This window comes from Pseudorca crassidens, chromosome 5 (assembly GCF_039906515.1).
Source record: "Pseudorca crassidens isolate mPseCra1 chromosome 5, mPseCra1.hap1, whole genome shotgun sequence".
In the NCBI taxonomy this organism is placed as follows: Eukaryota; Metazoa; Chordata; class Mammalia; order Artiodactyla; family Delphinidae; genus Pseudorca; species Pseudorca crassidens.
In genome coordinates, this window is record NC_090300.1 from 145,619,745 (window position 1) to 145,644,859 (window position 25,115).

A 25,115-nucleotide genomic window follows, 5' to 3' on the forward strand; every position below is an offset into this window, starting at 1 on the left:
ACTAGATATCAATTACAGGGAAAAAAAAGTGTAAAAAATACAAACACATGGAGGCTAAACAATACGTTACTAAATAACCAAGAGATCACTGAAGAAACCAAAGAGGAAATCAAAAAATACCTACAGACAAATGACAATGAAAACACGACAACCCAAAATCTATGGGATGCAGCAAAAGCAGTTCTAAGAGGGAAGTTTACAGCAATACAATCCTACCTCAAAAAAACAAGAAACACCTCAAATAAACAACCTAACCTTACACCTAAAGCAATTAGAGGAAGAAGAACAAAAAAACCCAAAAGTTACCAGAAGGAAAGAAATCATAAAGATCAGATGAGAAATAAATGAAAAAGAAATGAAGGAAACGACAGCAGAGACCAATAAAACTAAAAGCTGGTTCTTTGAGAAGATAAACAAAATTGATAAACCACTAGCCAGACTCAACAAGAAAAAAAGGGAGAAGACTCAAGTCAACAGAATTAGACAAGAAAAAGGAGAAGCAACAACTGACACTGCAGAAATACAAAGGATCATGAGAGATTACTACAAGCAACTATATGCCAGTAAAATGGACAACCTGGAAGAAATGGACAAATTCTTAGAAAAGCACAACCTTCCGAGACTGAACCAGGAAGAAATAGAAAATATAAACAGACCAATCACAGGCACTGAAATTGAAACTGTGATTGAAAATCTTCCAACAAACAAAAGCCCAGCACCAGATGGCTTCACAGGTGAATTTTATCAAACCTTTAGAGAAGAGCTAACACCTATCCTTCTCAAACTCTTCCAAAATATAGCAGAGGGAGGAACATTCCCAAACTCATTCTACAAGGCCACCATCACCCTGATACCAAAACCAGACAAAGATGTCACAAAGAAAGAAAACTACAGGCCAATATCACTGATGAACGTAGATGCAAAAATCCTCAACAAAATACTAGCAAACAGAATCCAACAGCACATTAAAAGGATCATACATTATGATCAAGTGGGGGTTATTCCAGGAATGCAAGGATTCTTCAATATATGCAAATCAATCAATGTGATAAACCATATGAACAAACTGAAGGATAAAAACCATATGATAATCTTAATAGATGCAGAAAAAGCTTTTGACAAAATTCAACACCCATTTATGATAAAAACTCTCCAGAGAGTAGGCATAGAGGGAACTTACCTCAACATAATAAAGGCCATATATGACAAACCCACAGCCAACATCATTCTCAATGGTAAAAAACAGAAACCATTCTCCCTAAAATCAGGAACAAGACAAGGATGCCCACTCTCACCACTATTATTCAACACAGTTTTGGAAGTCTGAGCCACAGCAATCAGAGAAGAAAGAGAAATAAAAGGAATCCAAATCAGAAAAGAAGGAGTAAAGCTGTCACTGTTTGCAGATGACATGATACTATACATAGAGAATCCTAAAGATGCTACCAGAAAACTACTAGTGCTAATCAAAGAATTTGGTAAAGTAGCAGGATACAAAATTAATGCACAGAAATCTCTTGCATTCTTATACGCTAATAATGAAAAATCTCAAAGAGAAATTAAGGAAACACTCCCATTTACCACTGCAACAAAAAGAATAAAATACCTAGGAATAAACCTACCTAAAGAGACAAAAGACCTGTATGCAGAAAACTATAAGACACTGATGAAAGAAATTAAAAATGATACAAACAGATGGAGAGATATACCATGTCCTTGGATTGGAAGAATCAACATTGTGAAAATGACTATACTACCCAAAGCAATCTTTGGGTAGTATCATTGCAATCCCTATCAAACTACCAATGGCATTTTTCACAGAACTAGAGCAAAAAATGTCACAATTTGTATGGAAACATAAAAGACCCCGAATAGCCAAAGCAATCTTGAGAAAGAAAAACAGAGCTGGAGGAATCAGGCTCCCTGACTTCAGATCATACTACAAAGCTACAGTAATCAAGACAGTATGGTACTAGCACAAAAACAGAAATATAGATCAATGGAACAGGATAGAAAGCCCAGAGATAAACCCACGCACATACGGTCACCTTTTTTTTTTTTTTTTGTGGTACGCGGGCCTCTCATTGTTGTGGCCTCTCCCGTTGCAGAGCACAGGCTCCGGACGCACAGGCTCAGCGGCCATGGCTCACGGGCCCAGCCACTCCACGGCATGTGGGATCTTCCCGGACCGGGGCATGAACCCATGCCCCCTGCACTGGCAGGTGGACTCTCAACCACTGCGCCACCAGGGAAGCCCTATGGTCACCTTATTTTTGATAAAGGAGGCAAGAATATACAATGGAGAAAAGACAGTCTCTTCAATAAGTGGTGCTAGGAAAACTGGACAGCTACATGTAAAAGAATGAAATTAGAACACTGCCTAACACCATACACATAAATAAACTCAAAATGGACTAAAGACCTAAATGTAAGACCAGACACTATACAACTCTTAGAGGAAAACATAGGAAGAACAATCTTTGACATAAATCACAGCAAGATCCTTTTTGACCCACCTCCTAGAGAAATGGAAATAAAAACAAAAATAAACAAATGGGACCTAATGAAACTTAAAAGCTTTTGCAGAGCAAAGGAAACCATAAACAAGATGAAAAGACAACCCTCAGAATGGGAGAAAATATTTCCAACCAAACAACTGACAAAGGATTAATCTCCAAAATTTACAAGCAGCTCACACAGCTCAATATCAAGAAAACAGACAACCCAATCCAAAAATGGGCAGAAGACCTGAACAGACATTTCTCCAAAGAAGATATACAGACTGCCAACAAACACATGAAACATCACTAATCATTAGAGAAATGCAAATCAAAACTACAATGAGATATCATCCCACACCTGTCAGAATGGCCATCATCAAAAAATCTACAAATAAATGCTGGAGAGGGTGTGGAGAAAGGGGAACCCTCTTGCACTGTTGGTGGGAATGTAAATTGATACAGCCACTATGGAGAACAGTATGAAGGTCCTTAAAAAACTAAAAATAGAACTACCATATGACCCAGCAATCCCACTACTCGGCCTACACCCAGAGAAAACCATAATTCAAAAAGAGTCATGTACCACAATGTTCATTGCAGCACTATTTACAATGGCCAGGACATGGAAGCAACAGAAGTATCCGTCGACAGACGAATGGAGAAAGAAGATGTGGCACATATATACAATGGAATGTTACTCAGCCATAAAAAGAAAGGAAATTGAGTTATTTGTAATGAGGTGGATGGACCTAGAGTGTGTCAAACAGAGTGAAGTAAGTCAGAAAGAGAAAAGCAAATACCATATGCTAACACATATATATGGAATCTAAAAAAAAAAAAAAAAAAATGGTTCTGATGAACCTAGGGGCAGGACAGGAATAAAGACACAGAAGTAGAGAATGGACTTGAGGACACGGGGAGGGGGAAGGGTAAGCTGGGACGAAGTGAGAGAGAGGCATGGACATATATACACTCCCAAATGTAAAATACATAGCTATTGGGAAGCAGCTGCATCGCACAGGGAGATCAGCTCGGTGCTTTGTGACCACCTAGAGGGGTGGGATAGAGAGGGTGGGAGGGAGACGCAAGAGGGAGGAGATATGGGGATATATGTGTACATATAGCTGATTCACTCTGTTATACAGCAGAAACTAACACAACATTGTAAAGCAATTATATTCCAACAAAGATGTTAAAAAAGAAAAAAAAAAGTAGCGTCTTCAGTTTAGTTAAAAACTTCTGTTAATTTCTTGTACTGTTACAATGTTAATATCATTTCATTATAAAATATAGTAACATTGTGCCAATATTAATTTCTTATAGGCTACAATGATAATATGATTGTACTATGAAACATAGTAACATTATACCAATGTTAATTTCTCATATTTTTACAGTGTTAGTATCATTATACTATATTATAGTGACATCGTACCAATGTTAATTTCTTGGTTCTGCTCTTGTGCTATGGTTATGTAAGGCTGGCTGAGGAAAGTATGGAAACTGAATTATTTTTGAAACTTCTCTCTAAATCTAAAAGCAGTAAAAAATTTAAAGCTTTTTTTTTTTAAGGAAGATGTTACAAGAAAGCAGCCCATCTTTGTTGACTCTGTTGACTAAAGGCCTCGCACAGATCTCATCGCATCTGGAGTGGATGCTGCTTTCCAGACTGAACCCAAACTTATCCTCTTCCACGGATGAAGCACAGAGAGGTCAGGGCTTGCCCAAGGTCACACAGCCCCAGAGCTGCCTTCCAGCCTAAGCAGTGGCCACACAGCTCTTCCGAGTGGCTCAAGAGGTCCCTTCCCTCCTCAGCAACCCACGAGGGGCTGACAGGAGTGGATGCTGCGTTTTAGTTGACACTAACACTACACCCACTCTTCCTTCCCCTGAATTCCCGTCTTGCTGAGAGAATGGGTGAATGCAAAGAACAACCTGAACTGGCATCTACTCCTCGTTTCTATTGACAGTTTGCAAAGTCATCAGTGAGCCTCCTTTAATGTTGATTCTTTAGAAGTGAAAAACAAAGCACATTAAACAGCTTGTTCGGCCCAGGCCTGGCCAGCTCCCAAGCAGGGGAGGCCTGTGTCCAGACGGGGTGATGCGCATCTCCACCGTTTGTCCCCTTCCAGCGACAAGTTTCTAACAGGGCCTGTTATTCATGCTCCAATCGCCACCTGGCCCAAGCCAGCCGTGCGCTGGGCACCGGGTGCGCTGTGCCTGGACGGACAGGGCTCTGGCCTCCCTCACAATCCCGGGAGCTGATGAGGGCACCAGTGACCACAGGGTCCTGCTGGGGAGAGGGTGGGGCAGCAGAAGGTCAGGGACCCCTGTGCTGAGACCTGAAATACTGACAGGAGTTAAATAAGGAGAAAGGTTAAATAATGTTGGAGACACAATAAATGCCTTGTGGGAAGATCCCACAGAGGAGAGAACACTGAATGTTTGAGCAATGGAAAGGAGACCGGTTTGGGGGTCAGGCAGAGAGTGCCTTCCCATTCTTACCAGCTGACTTAGACTGTGGCCACCGTGGGTGGTCAAGGAGCTTGAATTTTTGGGAGCAGCGCACGAAGGAAGCTCATTATAGAATAAGGAAACTCCCAAGTCTTGTCACTTTGTTTACTTTTCAAGTTGCCACACCTCCTATACGAGTCAGAGCTATTAATAACATGTTCTAAGTTCACAGGACACTTTTTTTTTTTTTCTTCCCACAAAGACCACAAATTGTCCTACAGTCTCGGTCATTTGCATTTAGAACATTCCTCTGAAAAAAATCCTGGGGCAAAAGACTAAAGAGACAAACAGCTCTGTTAACCCTCCCCACCCGGGGCCTGGGCCTGCTGGACAAGTCCAGAACGTGGCCCTCACTCTCAGAATGCTGTTCCCCGCACGTGGTCCCAACAGCCGCAGCCTTGGGAGGAAGGCGCTGTCCAGCCCACCCGGAGGGGGCAGGGGACCATGGGCACACTGGCTTCCATAGCTGGTGACCTGCTGTGGAAACGGCAACACTGGAGCCACCAGGTGTGGACCACTGCTGGGGTGACTGTCGCCCCAAACCACTTTGTAAATGTTCATGTAAATAAATGCAGGGGAACCAAAGGGAAAACCTCAGCTGTTGCCTTTAAATAATACAGCATTAGTTCCCAGTCTGGTGACTGAGCCAGTTCCGGGAACTTTCTGTTCTCTGGGACCGAACCGCCATCAGATCAGCTGGAATTAGGTGTTTGCGATGGCAGAGTGGAGAGACGTGGGGTGAGGGGGACCTGACTGACTGACTGGTGGCTGGCTTACGGACACTGTGTGTACCCAGCAGCTTCTCACTAGTGAGGGGCTAGCTCGGGGAACTTGTGAAAAATATAGGAAGCTCCCTGCGCCCCCAACAACTTCCTGAGTCTGAAGCGGGGGAGGGAGCAGGCATGTGTATTTTTTCAAAGCTCTCTAGGCAATTCGCCAGTGTTCCCCAAACACCTGGCATCAGCCCGACCAGCTGGCAGAGCAGCCGCGGTCTCCTCACCTGTCTCTCCAATTCACCATTCTAATTACTCAGAGTGAGGGTTACAATCCCAGGGGCCCTCTGACACAGGGAACCTGCAGTGCCACAGTCCCTGGTCATCCGGGGCCAAAGGAGACTCCACAAGCTACTGACCCACCCTCAGCTCCTAGGAGATAGGAGCCCCTTTGTTAGGGATGATGCATTAAACAATCGCACCCTTTTATCCTTTCTTGCTGGACCGCAACTAAAGGAAACATTTGGGTCTCAAAGTCAAGTCTGCTGCCCACAGGGGACCATGACTGCAGATGTGGATGGACCAGGAAAACCCCCCAGCCCAGGGTCTAGGTCAACCCTGGCAAGTCTCTCTAGCCCGTGGGCCTCAGTCTCGCCTTTCGGAGAAGCAAGAGGTGCTGCGAGAAGGGTTTAGGGTTCCTTGCAGTCCTAAAACACAAGCTGGAGTAAAACAGAATGGGAGGAGTCGCTCCATTCAGGAGAGAATCCCACCTCGCACGGAAGACGCTGGAGATGCCTGAGTTACCGCCAATCCCCCAGCGCGATAGGCAGAGAAGTGGTCTCCTCCCGGGCCAGGGCAGACAGATAACGGGACAGGGTCGGGGCAGAAGGGGGACGCTAAGCTGTGGCTCGCCGGGCTGAGTGCGGGCTTGGAGGGTCAACCCTAATCGGGGATTAGTGGAAATCGTGTTGGAGGCAGGGCAGAGGGAGACTCCGCAGGGCTGGCTGCCAGGTCAGGACAGCCGCTAACGGAACACCAGGGACTGCTCACCCACGCTGTCATGAGTGTCGCGGTCGGGATGGCCCAGGACAGGGGAGAGGTATGCCAAGGCCAGGGCAGGAGTTACCCAGATCCTATCAGCCTGCAGAACGTTCCATCTGAATTCAAATCGAGCAACATTTCCAGGCACCAGGGAGAGCAAAGTGACGCCAGCAATTCCCTCCCCCCATCACACACACGCACACACACGTACACACGCACGCACACACACGCACACACATGCACACACACGCGCGCGCGCATACACACACACACACACACGCACCTGACACCACAGTCAGACCCAGTCTACTGTCAGAGGAGACTCAGGGCTGCCTTGAGCTTAAACCCAGTACATTATTGCCCCTTCCGGGCAGGAGCTCTGGAAAAACTGGTGTCTAAGACTCTGCAGTGCATGGCGAATAGCAGAGAACGGAGAAGGTGCAAAGGAGCCAGATCTCTCCCCGCCCCCTGAGCCAAGGGCCCTCTCTCCTCCCACACGGATTCAAGTGAGTAGGGAGAAAGGTTTGCCTCCGAAACCTTCAGGTATTTGCTTCAGTTCTCAGCCTTACCCGACCGGCTGCAGAAAAATTCCAGAGCAGGGATATCCTCCTTTCTCTCTGAGGGCTCCAGGCAAGAGGGTAATCTGGAAGCATTATATCGAAGGCAATCATAGTTTCTAAGCCAATCAGGAAATGTCAGGGAACACGGCAGAATGGTTTAAGCAGGACTGTCCCAGACTTACAGGAGGGAGGCTCGTGCCTCTGCCTGACCCTCTCAGGAGTCCCAGGGGGACGACCAGGACCCTACAGATCATTCGCCCCACACCAACACGCATGTTACAGCTCACGAAAGGCTGAGAAGCAGAATCAGTGGCCCACGTCACGCGCCCTGTCTCATCCAGCTGGGACAAGACTTTCACCCGCTCACAACTCCAGCCTGCAGTGTACTCAGCCCCGGAACGCAGGCCCTGGACACCAGGTCAACCAGGGATCAATGACAGCAGCTTCGTGGGGAAACAGAGCTGTGTTTGCTCACATAGGTGAGGTCACGTGGCTTTAGGGGCTCCCACAAGAGGTGGGGTGGCCCCCCCGAAGAGCTGTCCGGTTCTGGCGGCCGCGGCACGGAATCCAGGCACCGAGGCAGATGGCTGTCAAATGACCTTGAAGGCTTTTTTCATCCAAAGGTTACGGTTATTTTTTTTCTCCCCAGGGTTCAGAACACGGTCTTTTGTTGGATTTATGCTCATTCACACTCAAAGCTATTTTGTTTTTTAAACCCGTGGCTATGTGAGTCAGTCAAGGCCATGCGCAAAGACCACACAGAGGGCCCACCGTGGAATATTTTGAAGGTTGATGGTCCAGACACACAGCATTCACTATTTCCAAAGCGAAGCGCCACAGGCTTCTCCACTGAGTTCCCAAGCAGGTGGCGGAATGCAGTACACCTGGGAGCCATGAGGACAGGCGAAGACTGGGAGGTACCCCAAACCCCCCAGGCCCCCATTCCTCCTATGGAACACCAAGAAATAGCAGACGCCAGGAGCTTGTCATTAAACCAAGACGTCTTAGAAGCAAAAATAAGTCACCCAGTCATTAACCAGACAAGAAACATAACCACAGGAGCATGAGGTAGCAGAGCTCCGTCATAAGCCCCTGAGCTTTGAGGTAGGAGATAGGTGGGTTCAGATCCCAGCTCTGCCACCCACAGGCTGTGTGACCTTGGGCGGATTACTTAACCTTTCCAGGCCTCAGTTTCCCCACCTGTGAAATGTTGACAATGCCTCTGTCGCAGGAGTTGCGAGGATTCAGAGATGACAGACGTACCTGAAGCCCCCAGTACATGTCTGGCGAGCGGCTAGCCCTCAACGGTCACTAATTTTAAATGCCAAGGAATGCAAACCTTCTGGAAATAACACGCTGGGCGAAATTCAGCTCTGTACGTGGAAGCATATTTGGTTCACAGTTATTCAGGTGCAAACGCAGTTCGGGGTCCACCTGAATACGGGAATCCACCTGGGACGCCAGGAAGGGCAAGTATGAGCCTGAAGGGGAAGGGGCACCCCGAAAAGTCTCTCCAACAACCAGTCTGTCCCTCCAGTGGAGCCTAGGGCCTGGCACACCTCATGTCTGGTTAATAAAATCGAATCATTTTGTCTTGATTCCCCATCAAGGGTCCTCCAGTCTTCAGGGTCTTTCTCCTAACTTTCAAGGATGCTCTGCCCCTCGAATCAGTCAAGGGCTGTGGCGAGCCTCCAGGGAAGAAGAGCTCTGCTCTGAACCCGCGCCCCGAGATCACCGCGCCCGACCCCGCAGCACGACCGGCCCTCACGGAAACTCACCGCTCTCCGTTTGGCCTCATCGTTCAGGGCGGCCACCCAGGCGGCCTGCCACTGCTTCCTCCAGATGCTCAGCGTCACGATCCAGGCGAGCAGCGCATCCGGCTCGGGGCGCTGGCCCTCGCCGGGCTCCGCCGCCCGCCTCGGGGAGCGGGGTCGCGCCCTGGCCAGCGCCCACTGCGCCAGGTACAGGCCCACAGTGCCCAAGGCCACGACGAAGAGCGCCACCAAGCCCAGCCACTGGACCTCACCGAGCCACGAGCCCAGGCGGGACATGGTGATGGCGCATACCCGGCGCGCCTCGCCCCAACTTCCCAGGCAGCCCCTGGCCGGGCGCACAGCCCGCGGGCGGCGAGCTCAGGACATCAGCTCGCGGCCGGCCGGGGCTCGCGGGGGGCGGGGAGGGGGCGCGGCGGGCGGATCCAGGCGGCTGGCGACGCGGGCCCCGGGCGCCGAGAGGCCGGCGGGCGGGGTGAGCGGGAGGAAAAGCCCAGCCGCCTCACGACGGCCACGGCCCGGGACTGCGCCTCCCCTAGCAAACGGGGACGCGGTGTCCCGCGTTCCCGACTCGGGCGTCTGGTAGTTCCCGGGGCCGTGGCCGGGCGTCTTTCCTCCAGCGCGCCGCCCCAGGCGTCCCGCCCGCGGCCCAGCGGCGGCCGGAGGAGGGGCGGGGCCGCGGGGCGGGGGAAGGGGCGCGGCCTGCGGGGCGGGGCGGGGGCGGGGCGGGGCCTGGGCCTTTCCTGAGCCCAGGTCGTCCCCGCCGCTCCCCGCTCCCCGCTCCCCGCAGCCCGCCCCGCCCGCCCCTTGAAAGGCCCAGCGCCCAGCTCCCCTGCCGACCCCGCGCCCGCTGCGGCCTCGGCCCCCGCCGGCCGTGTGCGCGCGCCGCCTGCCACCTCCGGCGCCTTCGCCCGGACCATGGCTGCGCGGTGGCCGCGTGTGCGCCCGGCGCTGCATCCTCCTGCGCGGACCTGTCTCCGGCGTGGAGACGCGAAAGCGCGGGACTTTCCAATTAGTCAGCCCAACCCCAGGGCTACAGTGGGGCGGGCTGGCGGGGCTTCCGTGAGCCTGTGTGCGCGTGTGTGCACGCGTGTGCGTGCATGTGTGTGCGCGCGCCTGTGCGTGTGAAAGGGTGATTTCTAGGATCGCCATCTGCCCACCAGCAAAAGACAGTTGTCCGGTTTTAACATACTTGGAAAGCCCCTGGAAATCCAGCACTCGCACCCTAAGTCTGGAACCTCGCTTTAAGAGCTGCCATGATCACTCCTGGGAGGGTCTCAGGAAAATGCCCATTAAGAAGTTTGTGTGTGCGCATGTGTGTGGCGCGCTCCCTGCGCCCCTCACCTTGCAGTCCGCCCCCGTCATTAGGCAACGCCTCAAAACACTAGCCTGAGATTCTCCAAGGCCTAATGCAAAGCCTGAATCATAAAATAGTGATTTGCTTGTAGTTCTGCGGCTGTATGAAGGGAATTTGACCTTGAATTGGGTTGGTTAGACCTGAGCACTTAGCCTTCTCTTACCTAGCCAGGGTCTGCCTGTCTGGTTGGTAACATCAGTGAGGATTCTGGCCCCGACGCTGCAGCAGAGGGTCCTCACTGGCTCCTCCCCAGCCCCTCCCTCTGCCACGGCAGTGGGTAAAGAGAAGCCTTCCAACCTGGCTCAGAGGGGAGATTGCTAAGAAGACGGACTAGTTGGGCCGATGGAGGTTAGGGTCTGGATCTGGTTCAGAGGCTAATGGCATTTATTGACAGCTATTTCGTGAAAACCCTGGGAGCAGTAGAACAAAGAGAACCACAGATGCTGTGACGAATCTGCCCTGGATACCAAGTACTGAAGAGGAGGGTGAGGTGCTGGGCTGGAAAGGGGGAGGTTGGATGTGATGGCATTTGAAGAAGTGTGTGTGTGCAAAGTCCCTGAGGCCTGCATGTAGCTCGGTACCCTAAGCCCTAGAGTGTGGGCCCTCCCAGGAGAGGGTATTTCTGGCTTAGAGACTGGAGGCCAGGAGATGAAGGTGAGTGAGGGTTTGTTTTTTTTTAATTTATTTTATTGAAGCATAGTTGATTTACAATGTTGTGTTAATTTCTGCTGTACAACAGGGTGATTCTGTTATACATATATACCTTCTTTTTCACATTCTTCCCCATTACGTTTTGTCCCAGGAGGTTGACTATAGTTTCCTGTGCTCTACAGCAGGACCTTGTTGTTTATGGGGTGGGCGAGTCTACAGCAGTAGGAGGGTGAAGGAGTTGACACCCGAGGACCTGATTTTCTTTGAGAAGGAGGAAGGGATTGGGAGGTAGGTGGACTGACAGCCCTAGTGGGGAACAGGACCAGGGCTGGCAGGGAGGGGAATTCATCAGGTTGCCCAGGCGAGCTGGGGCCGGGGAGAACCAGCCCTTACTAGGCAGGTCTGATATTAGAAAGTGGAAATAGAATGATCCTATCAACTTCCTGCGAGTTATCTATCCTTTAAACTGTAAGTCGTCCTTCAACCCCCAGGCTGTAAAGGATTTGGGAGGAGTTGCTCTGCTTTTCTCAGAAATCTCTTCTTACTTGGAAGAAACATCTTAATATTTTCTGACCTGTAGCCAGATCTATGCAGTTGAATAATCCCAGTCATGCTGGCCCCGTTGCCAGAATAACCTGGATAACTGGATACCCAGGGCTCCTCGTCTCCCTGTTCGACGGTGAGTGCAGGTGTGCGCATGTGCGATGCCTAGCATGGCTGTGTGGCAGGTAGGAGACGGCCGTCCCCATCCCGTGTGACTGGTGGAACCAGTTTCATTCCTCTGCGGCAGTGTCCCCGACGCATGCTCACCCCACTGGCACATTTAGGGGCTTTGTCACACACTGTAAACTAACAACCACCCAGGGTTTAGAATTTGTCACACTGCTGTAAGTTTTTCCAAAGGGAAGGTAAACATATAACTATTGAACGACTTCTGTGTAGAAGCCAAGTGAGGGGAAATGAGGAACGTCGTGGGCTTACAGGAAAATGCAGTTGGCCAGAACGTGCAATAGGAAGGAACTAAAACACCTTGTAAACCTACGGAAGAGAACAGACTCCCTCTACTTCTGCTCCGGTGCCCAATCCCATTCATCCACTGCCTGGAGTGGATACTGGACAGCTCAGTCTCCAGGAAGAGTAGCATTTCACCACTGTCACACATGGTGACAGTCCCTGCTCCTAGTATGTTGCCCTCTCCTCCACCCCGTGTCCCTTCAACCCAAGGAGCCAGACTGCAGCTCTGCCCAGGAAGGACACTCGCTCTCACCCACCAGACCTTCCAATGGATTGGGGTCCATCACACTCTACACCAGAGGTCTGCTGCTTTTAACCAGTCCTCAGAGGAAACTACCATGCTTTGAATCCTCCAAGCACTCGCACTGAGCTTCTGTGAGCAGGTGGGGCTGGGGTCTAGGGGTCTGGGTGCAGGGGAGGGGCCCACGGGTGCCAGTCACTCATACTGTGGCCCAAGGGAAACCGTCTTCACATCAACCTACTGGATCGCCCAGAGGCAGCCACCTGCCTGGAATTCTCTGGAAGGCATGACTCTGAACCTGAGACCAGGTGGGTCCCATTACTGCATGAGGAGACAGCAGAAACTATGTTTCCAAATTCCGCTCTGGAATGTTCCACAGTAACTGGTTGTGAGCCTGCACACACGAAACAGGAGTAAAGGCTCCTTGTTCCCTTTGGTGGTTCATCTCTGTGTCTTCCGTGGAAAGATTTTTTTTTAATCTTCTTCTTTTTTATTATTATTATTTTTTTTATTGGAGTTCAGTTGCTTTACAATATGGTGTTAGTTTCTGCTGTACAGCAAAGTGAGTCATCTATACGTATACATATATCCCCTCTTTTATGGATTTCCTTCCCATTTAGGTCACCTCAGAGCACTGAGTAGAGTTCCCTGTGCTATACAGTAGGTTCTCACTAGTTATCTGTTTTATACATGGTGTCAATCCCCATCTCCCAATTCCTCCCACCCACCCCCTTCCCCCTTGGTATCCACATGTTTGTTCTCTACATCTGTGTCTCTATTTCTGCTTTGCCGACAGGCTCACCTGTACCATTTTTCTAGATTCCACATATAGGCATTTAATATACGATATTTGTTTTTCTCTTTCTGACTTACTTCACTCTGTATGACAGTCTCTAGGTCTATCTACGTCTCTGCCACTGGCACAATTTCTTTCCTTTTTATGGCTGAGTAATATTCTGTGGAAGTATTTTAATATTTCCCTCTACCAAGCCCAGGAGGTTCTATGATGATGTTACATTTTTTTAAATTAATAAATATGTCTAGTGTCATATATGTTTCATAACTACAAACAAAGTTATACTTGTCAATACTAGAAAATATCCATTATCATTGAACCAGATATTCATATGGGCTTTTAAAAATACTTAACAAAAAATTGGGATAGATACTTAAACACTTACCAACAGTGTCATTGAGTTTCCAGTTCCAATCTTACATTTCGAGAAGAGGAAAAGGGCAGATCTAGTTTGTCTCTGACGTGGTAGAGATGCTTCTCCCTCACGCTGCAGCCATCTGCGTGACTGCGAGGAAGATGATTGCCTGAACCATCACCTTGTGCCCGCACTGCCCCAATGGACCGATGGACCGGAGCCTGGGCCCCAGCGGGGCTGTGATGGGTGACCTGGGAAGACAAACACGCAGCTTCCTCTGGCAGTGCTTGATGGAAGACATTCCGAGAATTCCTTCTTAGCAAAACGCTTTTGAGATTTGGATCTGCGCCCACGCCCTCAGCAGTGGGGTCCGTGGGGACATTTGACCCAATCTCCTAGGCTGCATTGGCAGGACTTAGTCATTTCCACAGTCGGAGGCTTGGGGGCTGGGGGCCATTTCCTGTTGTGCCTAAGGGTCGAGGGGGGTGGGTGGACAGGGCGGGGGTGGGGGTGGGGGTGGGGGAATGCAGGGAGCCTGCTCCAGGCATTAGAGGCCTTGGATCCTCTTGCTGGTTATTTTCAAGGTTTTGTGATGCTTTCCCTGGGAGAAAGGCAGCACCTCTGCATAACTGTCTTAACCCCAAATCACAGCATCACGAGGGCTGTGAGAAAGTTTTCTGAGTCTGAAGTTCAGACCACACGCAAGTCGCCCCGGCTGCGTGAGATGGAGATATGGTCTGTCCTGCATGCCCCCTCCACGAGGTCATAACTGCGCCTGGGAGTGGGTCTCCCCACATGCAGCTGGTGTGGCTGGGTGGCTGCAGGCACTCACAGCAGGCACACTGGGGAGCCGCTCCACTTGAGGGGCTCACTTAATTTTCATGGCCATGTGAAGGATGGCATCATCCCGTGTCAAAGGTGAGGAAGCTGAGTTCAGAGAGGCTGAGTCACTTGCTCAGGGCCACACAGCGAGAAAATGGCAGCGCCAGAGGCGGCCCCCAGGTGCTGTTGACCCCAAAGCCCGTGTTCTTTCCATCAACTATTATAAAGCAAACAAATTCTGCTAAAAACAGAAACATGTTAAAAGCTGGACATGAAGGCGTCCCATTTCTCATGTGCTCCGGCGAAGATCTGTCTAAAGAAGATGAATTGCCTTTTGTGTTTTGAAGTCCAGGAGACATGGATTCTTTCAAACCCGGAGGGGAAGGAAGTTCATTCAGGGGTCATTCATACAAGAGGGACTTGTGGCGCTTCTGCTGTGTCCCAAGCCCTTTCTGGGGAAGATGGCAGGGAAGTCAGCCAGCCATCCTGCGCTGCCCATCAAGGAGGGCCCGAGCCCCTGCCCCCAGCCCCGCAGGGCCTGCCAGGCCGTCCACCTCCCACCCGGAGGCGAGCAGTCACAGGATGTGCCCTCGTTCCCCCGGTGATGGCCACTGAGGAGCCTGAGTCATCGGTGATTCAGGCGGGGCGGCCTGGGGGGCGGGGGCAGAGGCAGGGCCTCTGAGCCTAGAGCCTGCCCTGGGCCACCCTGATGACGCAGTCCGGGTGACTCTGTGTCCACACCGGGTGGATGGAGGAATGTGATGCAGATGGCAGCTCCATCGCAGCCAGGTGGCTCAGTTAAGCCTCCTGTGTAACTACCCAACGGCAAGGGGATCTGGCAAGTTTACTTGCACCCGAGGCGGGGACCTACATTATGAATGAAAATATTTGACCTCGTATTTTTTTATACACTGAAAAAGTCCTTCGGAGGAGGACCTACAGGGTATGTTTTCCATGACTCGAAAGAATGCTGCCCTGCACCTGTCCACTGAAGTCTGAAGTCACGCTGTCGGAGAGTCAGATGTATCCGCAGTGTAGAGGTCAAGTTCATGGGGGGTTGGGGGGGGGGGCGGCCTGGCGGGAGGGCGTGCCAAGGAAGAGAGAGACGAACTCACTGAAGACAGGCATCGCCCCCTCCCCCAACCTCGCTGGGACTTTGCCGTGGCCGCATCTGAGACTCCAACTGGAGGCGGCCACCGTGCGGTCTTCTTGCTGGGTACAGGCTCCTGGGCACCAAGGGGCACTGCTCCGTCCTTCTCAGAACCCTTGGGATCTGCTTCTAGGTCCCCCTGACCTGGCATTCCTGGCGCTGACTTCAGAAAAACGCGGACTTGATGTACGGGATGGTGCAGCCGCGCGAGGGCGCTCTCACGGCTGCTCCCAAGCCCAGCAAGCTGGAGGGAGGGCCGGGGCTCAGCCAGCCCATGTGAGACCTCGGAAAGCTTCTCCCATCCCCCATCAAGGCACGTGCCTATAATTAATATTTTGCCTTCATTCTGGCCCCAAATTTTCCTTTGTGCTATGTATTTTTTTGAAAAAGCCTTACTGGCACAAGGATAGAGGCAAGAAAATAACAGGAGGAATATTTAGTCTCTTTGGGAGTTAAAGGAAACCACTATTAAACGGCTTTTTAAAACAACCGAAAGACACCTACTTACCTACAAAAAATTGATGTTCTAATTACAAATGATTATTATCTATTCCAGCGGCTCACCGAGCAGTCCAATAAGACAAAGTGAACAATTTTGCTGGTCTGGAAAATACTGGAGTCTGGAAACAATTGATCTAGGGATTAAAAGAGGAAAACACAAATGCCTTCTGTTTGCCTAGCTCTCTGCGATGATTCCTATAGCAAGTAACTCGGCAAGGACCGCTTGGCTTGAGCAAAGCTAGACCTGGAATCCAGGTGTTCTCTGTGTGGTCCTTCCTGCTACACCTGTGGGCCATCCCTGTGCAATTAAAGAGCGATTCTTCACACAGATTTATTGCAGTGTCTCATTTTTCACCGATTCTGATGGAGTCGTCGTCTTCCCTTGCCACTCGGGGTGGAAGGTGTAACTAACTGTACCTGTGAACACCTGAGATCGTCACATGCATCTCCTGTTGCATCATTTCCTGCAGAGTCACCTTCCAGAAGCTCTGCCAGCTGCCTCTCCGGGGGCCCCGCTGAGCCCAGGGACCGGGCAGCCAGCAGAGCTGGGGTGGGGAGGGAGACAACCCTGCGATTCCAGCTTCCCTCCATGTCCACTCCAATCGGCTTGACTCTCCTTGAGTTAAGGTGGGGGGGGGCGGGGGTCACAAGGATGAAGCAGGAACTCTATGGAGGGAAGCAACTGAACCCTTACCCTTCAGGCTCTTCCCCAGGTGACGGGAAGAAGGCAGCTGATGGGTCCCAGCAGGAGAAACAGTCCCGCCTCAGCCCCACCCTTTCTGTTTGTGCAAACACACAATAATCCTGCCTCGAGGGTGTTTGCGGCACTGCAACTCCTGATTATTCATACATATACTGTTTTTTAATATTTTTTCTTTATTGAAGTATTGTTGATTTACAGTGTTTCAGGTGTACAGCAAGTGATTCAGTTATATATATGTGTATATATATATATATATGTATATATATATATATATATTCTCTTTCGGATTCTTTTTCATTACGGATTATTACAAGATATTGAATATAGTTCCCTGTGCCATACAGTAGATCCTTGTTGTTTATCTATTTTATATATAGTACTGTAGTGTGTATCTGTTAATCCCAAACTCCTACTGTACGCCTCCCCCCTTTCCCCTTTGGTGACCATAAGTTTGTTTTCTATGTCTGTGAGTCTGTATCTGTTTTGCAGATGAGTTCATTTGTATCCTTTTTTTAGATTCCACATATAAGTGATATATGATATTTGTCTTTCCCTGACTTATTTCGCTTAGTATGATCATCTCTAGGTCCATCCATGTTGCTGCAAATGGCATTATTTCATTCTTTTTTATGGCTAATATTCCATTTTACATATATCTATATCTATATCTATATCTATATCTATATCTATATCACATCTTTATCCAGTCATCTGTCAATTGGCATATAGGTTGCTTCCACATCTTGGCTATTGTAAGTAGTGTTGCTATGAACATTGGGGTGCCCATCTCTTTTCAAATTAGAGTTATCATTTCCAGATATATGGCCAGGAGTGGGATGGTTGGATCATAGGGTGACTCTATTTTTAGTTTTTTAAGGAACCTCCATACTGTTCTCCATAGTGTCTGTCTCCATTTACATTCCCACCAACAGTGCAGGAGGGTTCCCTTTTCTCCACACCCTCTCCAGCATTTATTGTTTGTAGACTTTTGATGATGGCCATTCTGACCGGCGTCAGGTGATACCTTATTATAGTTTTGATTTGCATTTCTCTAATAATTAGCAATGTTGAGCATCTTTTCATGTGCCTGTCGGCCATCTTCATACATATATCGTTTTAACGCCATGCTTCTGTGTCCAGTACGATGGGGGGAAAAATACACGGAGAACCGTCCTGCCTCCACACATGGAAGAATGCCGCGGGGAGTGACACCTGCTGCCTTTCAAACGCTCGGCGAGTCCGAGGCTTCCCCAGAGGAATAGGAAGAAGCCCAGGGTGATTTCCCATGCAGGCACCGGGACAGGGCAGGGCAGGCTCTGAGGTCTTTGTCACCAAGGAGCTGGGGGTTTAAGGCCACAGGGGAGCAGGTGAATAAGAGTAGGTAGAAATGAGGCCCCTCCCCCCTTTGAAGGAGAAGCAGAAAAAGAATGTTCTGGGGGGAAAGGATGATGACAAGGAAGCTAGTCTACATTTATATTAAGTGCGTGATCTCACAAATCCACGCAGACATTTCTATAAGAGGGTTGTCACCTGTGACGCCCAGGGCAGTTGCAGAGACCTCTCACACGGTGACGTCATTCATCATTATCCCGAAGACCCTCGGCTACACTGCTTCACGGAACATAGATTCATAGTGAACAGAATCTTTGAGAAAGTTGTCAGCTGAAACCACCCAGAATCTTAGCCAATACGATGGAGCATAGACTAATCCAGGGTAAAAATGACCGGAGGCTCCTTAAAGGGAATCGAGACCATGAAGAAGGAAGAAGACGCGTTTTGATTTTAGCCCTCACGATGCTATGAGGTACACACGATTACCCGCATTTTGGGGTAGGGGCCTCCAGTCCAGAGGGCCCTGCGTTTACTACGGACACAGCTGAGCAGTCGTGGGTGTGTCCAGGGCCCTGCTGCTCCCACACTGCCCCCTGCTCACTGAGAACAGCCTTGGGGAAGAGACGTGACCAGGAGCAGAGAACCTCACACATCGGCCCCCCTGGATGCACCCTTGGGACCCCTACACACCGGCCTCCCCCGGATGTGCACCCTCGGGACCCCTCGGTCTTTAGCCCGAGCTGTTGTAAGGGGCTGGTTGACGTTATTTGCTCCAATGATAATGAATTGCTCCGCATATTCATTCAAAAAATATCATCAAAGCTGCTCTCAAGTGAAAAAGTGCACAGGCTTCACTGGGCGGGCTCCAGATGGCGGAGTTGTTTATGCATCGCTGTTCAAATGCAGTATCCACCTCGCCCGGGGATTATTTTGCCTTTTTATTTGTAAAGTTGATCTAAGAATTTATGCAAACTTGAAAGAACAGAAAAGAGATGTGGTCTATGTGAAGTTCTGTCGCTGCCAGTGGCAGGTCTAGTGTGGAAATGTGCCCCTCTGAGGGGCAGACCGATGGGGAACTGTCCTGCTCTGTGTCCTGCTCTGAGGTCCAGAAATGATGGATGAGAGTGACCCAGATGCTGTCTCCTCACCGAAGTTTCCCCTCCCTCCCGGGACGAGGTAGGGAGTAGTACACCATGGGAGATGCTTCCTGACGCTGGGTTTATGAGATTGAAAGATTCTGGTTAGAGGTGGTGACAAAAAGAACATCCTTTTTTGTTGGGGAGAGCTAGACCGGTCATCTCTGAATGTGGTAAGTGAGAGTCCTGGACCAGGGGGACAACCAAGGAGGCCATTAACGGAATTGTCCTCGTGCATGAGGCCAAGTGGCAGAGCTGGTCCACCCATCGTTTTTAATGAGCTCTGTCCCGAGAAGGCCAAGGAAAGAGGGAGCAGGTGGGAGAGATGATGCCAGGTGAGCCTGGAGGGAACCTCTCCTTCATCCTGTAACTCTAGGACCAGCCACAAGAAGGCAAGGACTCCAATCAGCTGAAACGACAGGGGAGACTCAAATGTCCATTGATAGATGAACGGATCAACAAAGGGGTCTACCCATACCACGGAATAGCATTCAGCCACGCAAAGGAATGAAGTAGTGACACATGCTACCACGTGGATGAACCTTAACTCGTGATGCGAAGTGGAGGAAGCCAGACACGAAAGGCCACCTGGAGTGTGACTGCCTTGATATGAAATGTCCAGAACAGGCAAATGCATAGAGACGGAAAACAGATTTCAGTGGATGCCAGGGGCTGGGCGTGGGGAGGAACGCAGGCTGACTCCTAATGGTTATGCGTTCCCTCCTGGAATGATGAAGACGTCCTGAAATTAGGGTGATGGTTGCATAACATTGGGAAGGTGTTAAACGCCACCAAACTGTCCACTGTAAACTGGTGACTTTGATGTTATGGGAATTTTACCTTTAGTAAAGAAAAATCATAGTGAATGAATTAAAAGGAGAACATAGTAACCTATCCATGGTCAGTGATGGTTCTCTTTGTTAAACACGATCGAAGAAAGCGCAAAGGGAAGAGTCGCTCATTCATTCAGGCAACTCATGCTTACCGAGCACTTATTTTGTTGGAGAGGTAACATACAAACATGATTTAAAATGTTTATGCAGGGCTTCCCTGGTGGCGCAGTGGTTGAGAGTCCGTCTGCCGATGCAGGGAATGTGGGTTTGTGCCCCGGTCCGGGAAGATCCCACATGCCGCGGAGCGGCTGGGCCCGTGAGCCATGGCCGCTGAGCCTGTGCGTCCGGAGCCTGTGCTCCGCAACAGGAGAGCCCACAGCAGTGAGAGGCCAGCGTATCACAAAAAAAAAAAAAAAAAAAAAAAATGTTTATGCAACGACAGAAATATTCCCACCCTCCGACTTCTCTATCTGTGCTCCAGTGGCATCATTTTCTCTCACAAATACACCAGAATCATCCTTACCAGCCTCGCTTCTCCAACCCTGATCCCATCCCATCCGGTGGGTCAGAACCAAAATCCCATCGTTTTCGGTCTAAATGCAGCTTCTTGCTTCCCTCCTCCTGGAACCCGTCTTCAGGGCTCTCTAGCCGGTCCTCCCGCGGCTGTGTCGCTTTCTCCTCCATGCCACCCTGCTCCTGCCATCTGACCGCCTGCTGTAGCTACCTGCTCCCTACCTCATGCACCTTCCAGGCTGGGTGACTTGACACTTTTCCTGACCTTCCTTGAGCTCACCTCCCCTCGCAAAGCGGACACGTGGATGCCTAGCTCACCGGGCCGCTGGGGGGCCTGGAGACCCCAGCAGGGGTAGAGCTCCTGTACAGTGCTGTACAGAGAGTCAGGTGTTGTCCATGACTTCCCAGTGCCCCCAGGATTACTTCTGCACTGAGGGCACCCTGTTCCCTCCAGGCACATGCTCAGTCCCCCTCCACTGCCGATTCCCCCGACCGGTCCTCCTCCAGGTTATAGCCCTCGGCCTGTGCTCCCCGCACGGCGTCCCTCCCACGTGCTGTGTCCTGCCTGGGACCCGAGCCTGCATGCCCTCCACTGTCACACCTCCTCTACCGTGCTGGACTGTCATGGGGATCTTCACAGAAGTATCTGTGTGTGTGTGTGCACGCATGTGTGTGCACGTGTGGCCCTGCTACACTTCGAGTTCTTTTAGGACTGAGACCAGAGTCCTCTGAATTCTCTCTGCAAGAACCTGCAGGTATTCTGGAAACATCTCTTGATTTGGATTAGAGGTTTGTAGCTCGAGCCCCAGAGTTAAGTTGGATTTAGGGCTGCCGTCTGCACCTGAACCCAGGTGTGCACAGGTCCTGCTCCAGCCGAGTTCTCCAGGGCTGGGCTGGGTCGCTTTCAGGGACCAGAGGCTCTGCCCCCGTTCTTGGGCTTGGTCCTTCCCACTGCGGCCAGGGTTGTCTTTCTGTGATGCTGACGGGCAGGCAGAGCTGCTTCCCCTTAGCCTGGAAGCAATGCCAAATTGTCCCTTTCTCATGATCACTCTGGGCCCTCCCCAGCCATGTCCAGCCTCCTGCAAGGCCTCCACAGACCCTAGACACGTCCGATGGTCTGCATAACCAAGGCCGTTCTCTGCCTGCAGCTCCCCCCGTCCCCTCTCCGCCTGCAATCATCTCTCTTTCTTCCAGGATCAGGTCAAAGTCGCCCCGTAACAGGAACTGTCGCATGGCGGTTAAGACCTCAAGTTCCAGGTCAGACCAACTGGGTTCAAATTTGGGCCCCTGTGATTTTAGGCAAGTAATTTCATCTCTCCGTGCCTCAGTTTCCTCATCTGTACAAAGGGGTTATTATTCTTATCTCCAAGAGGACTGGACAAGCTAACACACGCATGTAAACCACAGTGCTGGCAGGAGCCCAGCTCCCAGAGCCTCACTGCTGGCTCCGTCCAGCCCTCTCAGCACCTCTCTTGTGATGTGCAGAAGGGCGCATCTCATTTTCTGTGTCTCCTTCCCTCGGGAAGGACACAGAATTCCTGTCCTCTGCAGCGTCGTAGCCCAGCACGGAATAGGACACAGGTCAGAGGGCGCAGGCTCAAGGGATGCTTGCTGTATGACTGAATGTGTCGACTGAAAAAAATGCATGACCTACAAGTTGAGAGTTATATTTTATTCGGTGGGGAAAACTGAGGACTTAAGCCCGGGACACAGCATCTCAAATGGCGCTGAGGGACCACTCTGAAGAGGCAAGGGGGGAGCCACGATATAGAGGAGTTTTTGCAGCAAAGACCAGGTAGTCGGAACATCAAAAGGTTACAGTTAATGAAAGAAAACCAGACATCTCAAGTTAAGGAATTTAGTGCTTTTCTCTGTCTGGGAAGATACAAGAGTCTGGGCTCACTGAAATCATTCCTTTGATGTGCACCTCAGCTCCCTGGGGCCAGTACTCTGTGCTTTCTCACCCTGAGTTTCCTCAGGGGGCGCCATCCGGGATGGGGGCGGTGGCTGCAGCGTCTGATAATTTGGTGGCGGGCATCCTGTCTCCATCCCGAGTTCCCTCAGGGCTCCCCATCTGGGCGGCTGTAATGTGATGGCTCGGTGGCTGCAACATCTTTATTTACTGATATGGCAATAGTTTTCATTCACAAATGAATGAATGAATGAGTGAATGAATGAATGCAAGCGATAAAAATCAACAAGCAAGCTTTCAAGGGAAATTGGGGTCGTTGGCCCAGAATATAAAGTTACCCTGTTGGTGCAGGACAGGGACGGCGCCTGTGTCTCCTTCGGGGAGGGCGCGCTGGGCGCAGGGCACCGCAGGGGTGGGTGGAGGAGAGTCCTCTCTCTCCTGCAGGGCCTCGGGTGAAGAGCAGGTGCCGGAACGTTCCAACGGAACCAAAGCCCAAATCCCAGAGTCTGAATACCCACCAGTGCCCACGGGCACCCAGGATTTGCTCCCCAGAGGTGGATGGTGACAGGCCGAGTGTTGTCACTTGTTGCTTCCGGTCACTACAGGTGACTCCGTGTCCCTGTCCTCTCCTTACGAGCGTTCTTGGGGCTTCCTGAACAGGGACTCAAGTGCACGGCAGCCTTACTGAGCTGTTTACAGCCCCAAGTCCTGAGTTGGGGTGTTTCAATGCTTTCCCTGATTCGAAAGCTTCTGCTTAAGATACGTGTGATTTTGGCCTCAAAATCGAGGGTCGTGCCGTCATCCTGGCTCCTCAACAGGGGAAGTTTGAGGTTATTCATCTTGATGTAGCACGGACCATAAACATTTAAAAATCAAAGATCTCCACACTAAATTTATTTTACATCCATAAAGCCTGGAAACTTTAAGTGAAGGCGCCAGCCTGTGGCTTCTCCGCTGTGTCTGGGTATTTGTCGCAGACTGACACACACTCCGTAGGAACTGCCCTTTTTCTCACTCCCGGGGGTTCTCGGTACCCCAGGGGCCACAAGGTCCACTCCACTGGACACCCCCTTCGTGCCTTTTTGCACTGCACAGAGGATACCCTGGCAGCAGCCGTGGAGGCTGAGACCCCTTAGTGGATTTCTATGACTACCCCTGACTTCCTGTTCAGTTGCTCAGGCTGCTCACTGCACAAGGACATCGGGTGGAGAGGCGCCTGAGGCTGCCGGGCAGCCTGCCTGGAGGAAGGGGCATCTTTTTCTAAGACACACAGAATGTCCATGTGGGCCGGCAGCAGCCCCTGCTCCCTGTCTCCCTGGGCTGCACGGGGCTCAGGGCCTCACAAAGGCAGCCACGCTGGCCTGGGTGGTAGAGACTCTCAGAAACTAAGGCTGCACAGTCTGTTAGCAGCCTCGGGGCAGGGAGAGTGTTCTCATCTTAAGGAAAGAAAAGCTATGCACTGTTTCACGCTGGGTACAAGGGGAGAGAGCTGGGTGGGTTCCACAGGTGAAGCTGCGAGACAAACAGGGTGGGGCTGGACGGCTTGCTGGCTTTCTCCCGGGGACACTGCTGGGCGCCTCAGCTTCTAGGCACTCGTGGACATCAGGTGCACTGGGTGTCAACAGGTGCCTTTGTGGAGGCCTGGAGACCTGGTCCCATGCCTCACACGGCCTCCCCCTCGTGGCCCACGGCTCACCCACGACCCCTGGGAACGCGGCTTCTCCTTGCAGGTGAGGGTTCGTGTATTTGTTTTGGAAAAGCAGGCCGTTTCCTCCGGGTGGTGCTGCCAGCAGCCCGCCATGCTCTCCGCACCCCCTCCCGCTTTCTCTTCCTGCTGTGCGCGCAGGGTTGGTATCCTCAGGCCTGAGATGCTCTTCCCCACCCTCTTCTCCCGGCAACATTACGGTTTCTAAATCGGTCCCTCAAGAGGCCTCCTTCTGGCACGCCGGCCTAGCTGGGTCCCCTGGGGAGATCCTTTGGCCCTTTGGTCGGGCTCACTCCACGGTCCCCTGCCCGTCCCCTTTGAAATCCTTTCCGCGCTTGTAATTTGTGCGGGTGTCTTTCCTGTGGCGGGAGAGCCACACCAGGCAGCATCTGTGTCTGAGCTGTCAATCACCCATCACGGGGGCCTGGGCCCCCATTACAGGCCTATACAGCCAGTCCCCTACATACGAATGAGTTCAGTTCCAAGAGTGTGTTCGTAAGTCCAATTTGTTCGTTAAGTCCAACAAAGTTAGCCTAGGTACTCAATTAACACAATCAGCTATATAGTACTTTAATGTAATAGGTTTATGATACTTTTCACACAAATAATATGTAAAAACAAACACAAGAAAATAAAGAAAACATTTTCAATCTTACAGTACAGTCCCTTGAAAAGTACAGTAGTACCGTACAACAGCTGGCATCCAGGGGCTGGTATCGAGTGCACAGGCAGGAAGAGTTACTGACTGGAGGAGGGAGAGGAGGTGGGAGATGGCAGAGCTGAAGGATCGTCAGCAATAGAAGATGGAGTGCGAGCTGCAATTTCACTCACACCTGACGCCGATGACACAGGTTCTGGTTCCTTGCTGGATTCAATTCTATCTACCCTCTTGAAAGAACAATCCAGTGATGTCTGGGTAGTAGCTCTTTTTTTCTCATCATAAATGACACGGTAGCACTGGATTGCATTCTGAACGGCTGCTGCAACCTTCAT

At 50.7% G+C, this 25,115-nt stretch overlaps 1 protein-coding gene and 1 long non-coding RNA gene across 7 annotated transcripts in view; one reads left to right on the top strand and one right to left on the bottom strand.

Moving 5' to 3' along the window:
• The window catches only part of C2CD2 (C2 calcium dependent domain containing 2), a 64,154-nt gene extending 50,474 nt beyond the window's left edge, over nt 1–13,680 (bottom strand). For 3 of the 6 annotated variants that reach the window (XM_067739544.1, XM_067739548.1, XM_067739547.1), the window contains exon 1: nt 9,108–9,761. In XM_067739544.1, the coding sequence (XP_067595645.1) occupies nt 9,108–9,380 (273 nt within the window). In that variant the 5' untranslated portion in view covers nt 9,381–9,761. Of the gene's footprint in view, nt 1–9,107; nt 9,763–13,545 lie in introns of those variants that run through there. The other 3 variants (XM_067739541.1, XM_067739546.1, XM_067739542.1) reach the window with 2 other exon arrangements.
• Nucleotides 13,681–14,785: 1,105 nt separating this feature from the next.
• On the top strand, nt 14,786–16,318 carry LOC137224598 (uncharacterized). Its single transcript, XR_010943397.1, has 2 exons — nt 14,786–15,126; nt 15,258–16,318. It is a non-coding gene; the product is annotated as an uncharacterized lncRNA (long non-coding RNA).
• The last annotated feature ends 8,797 nt before the right edge of the window (nt 16,319–25,115 follow it).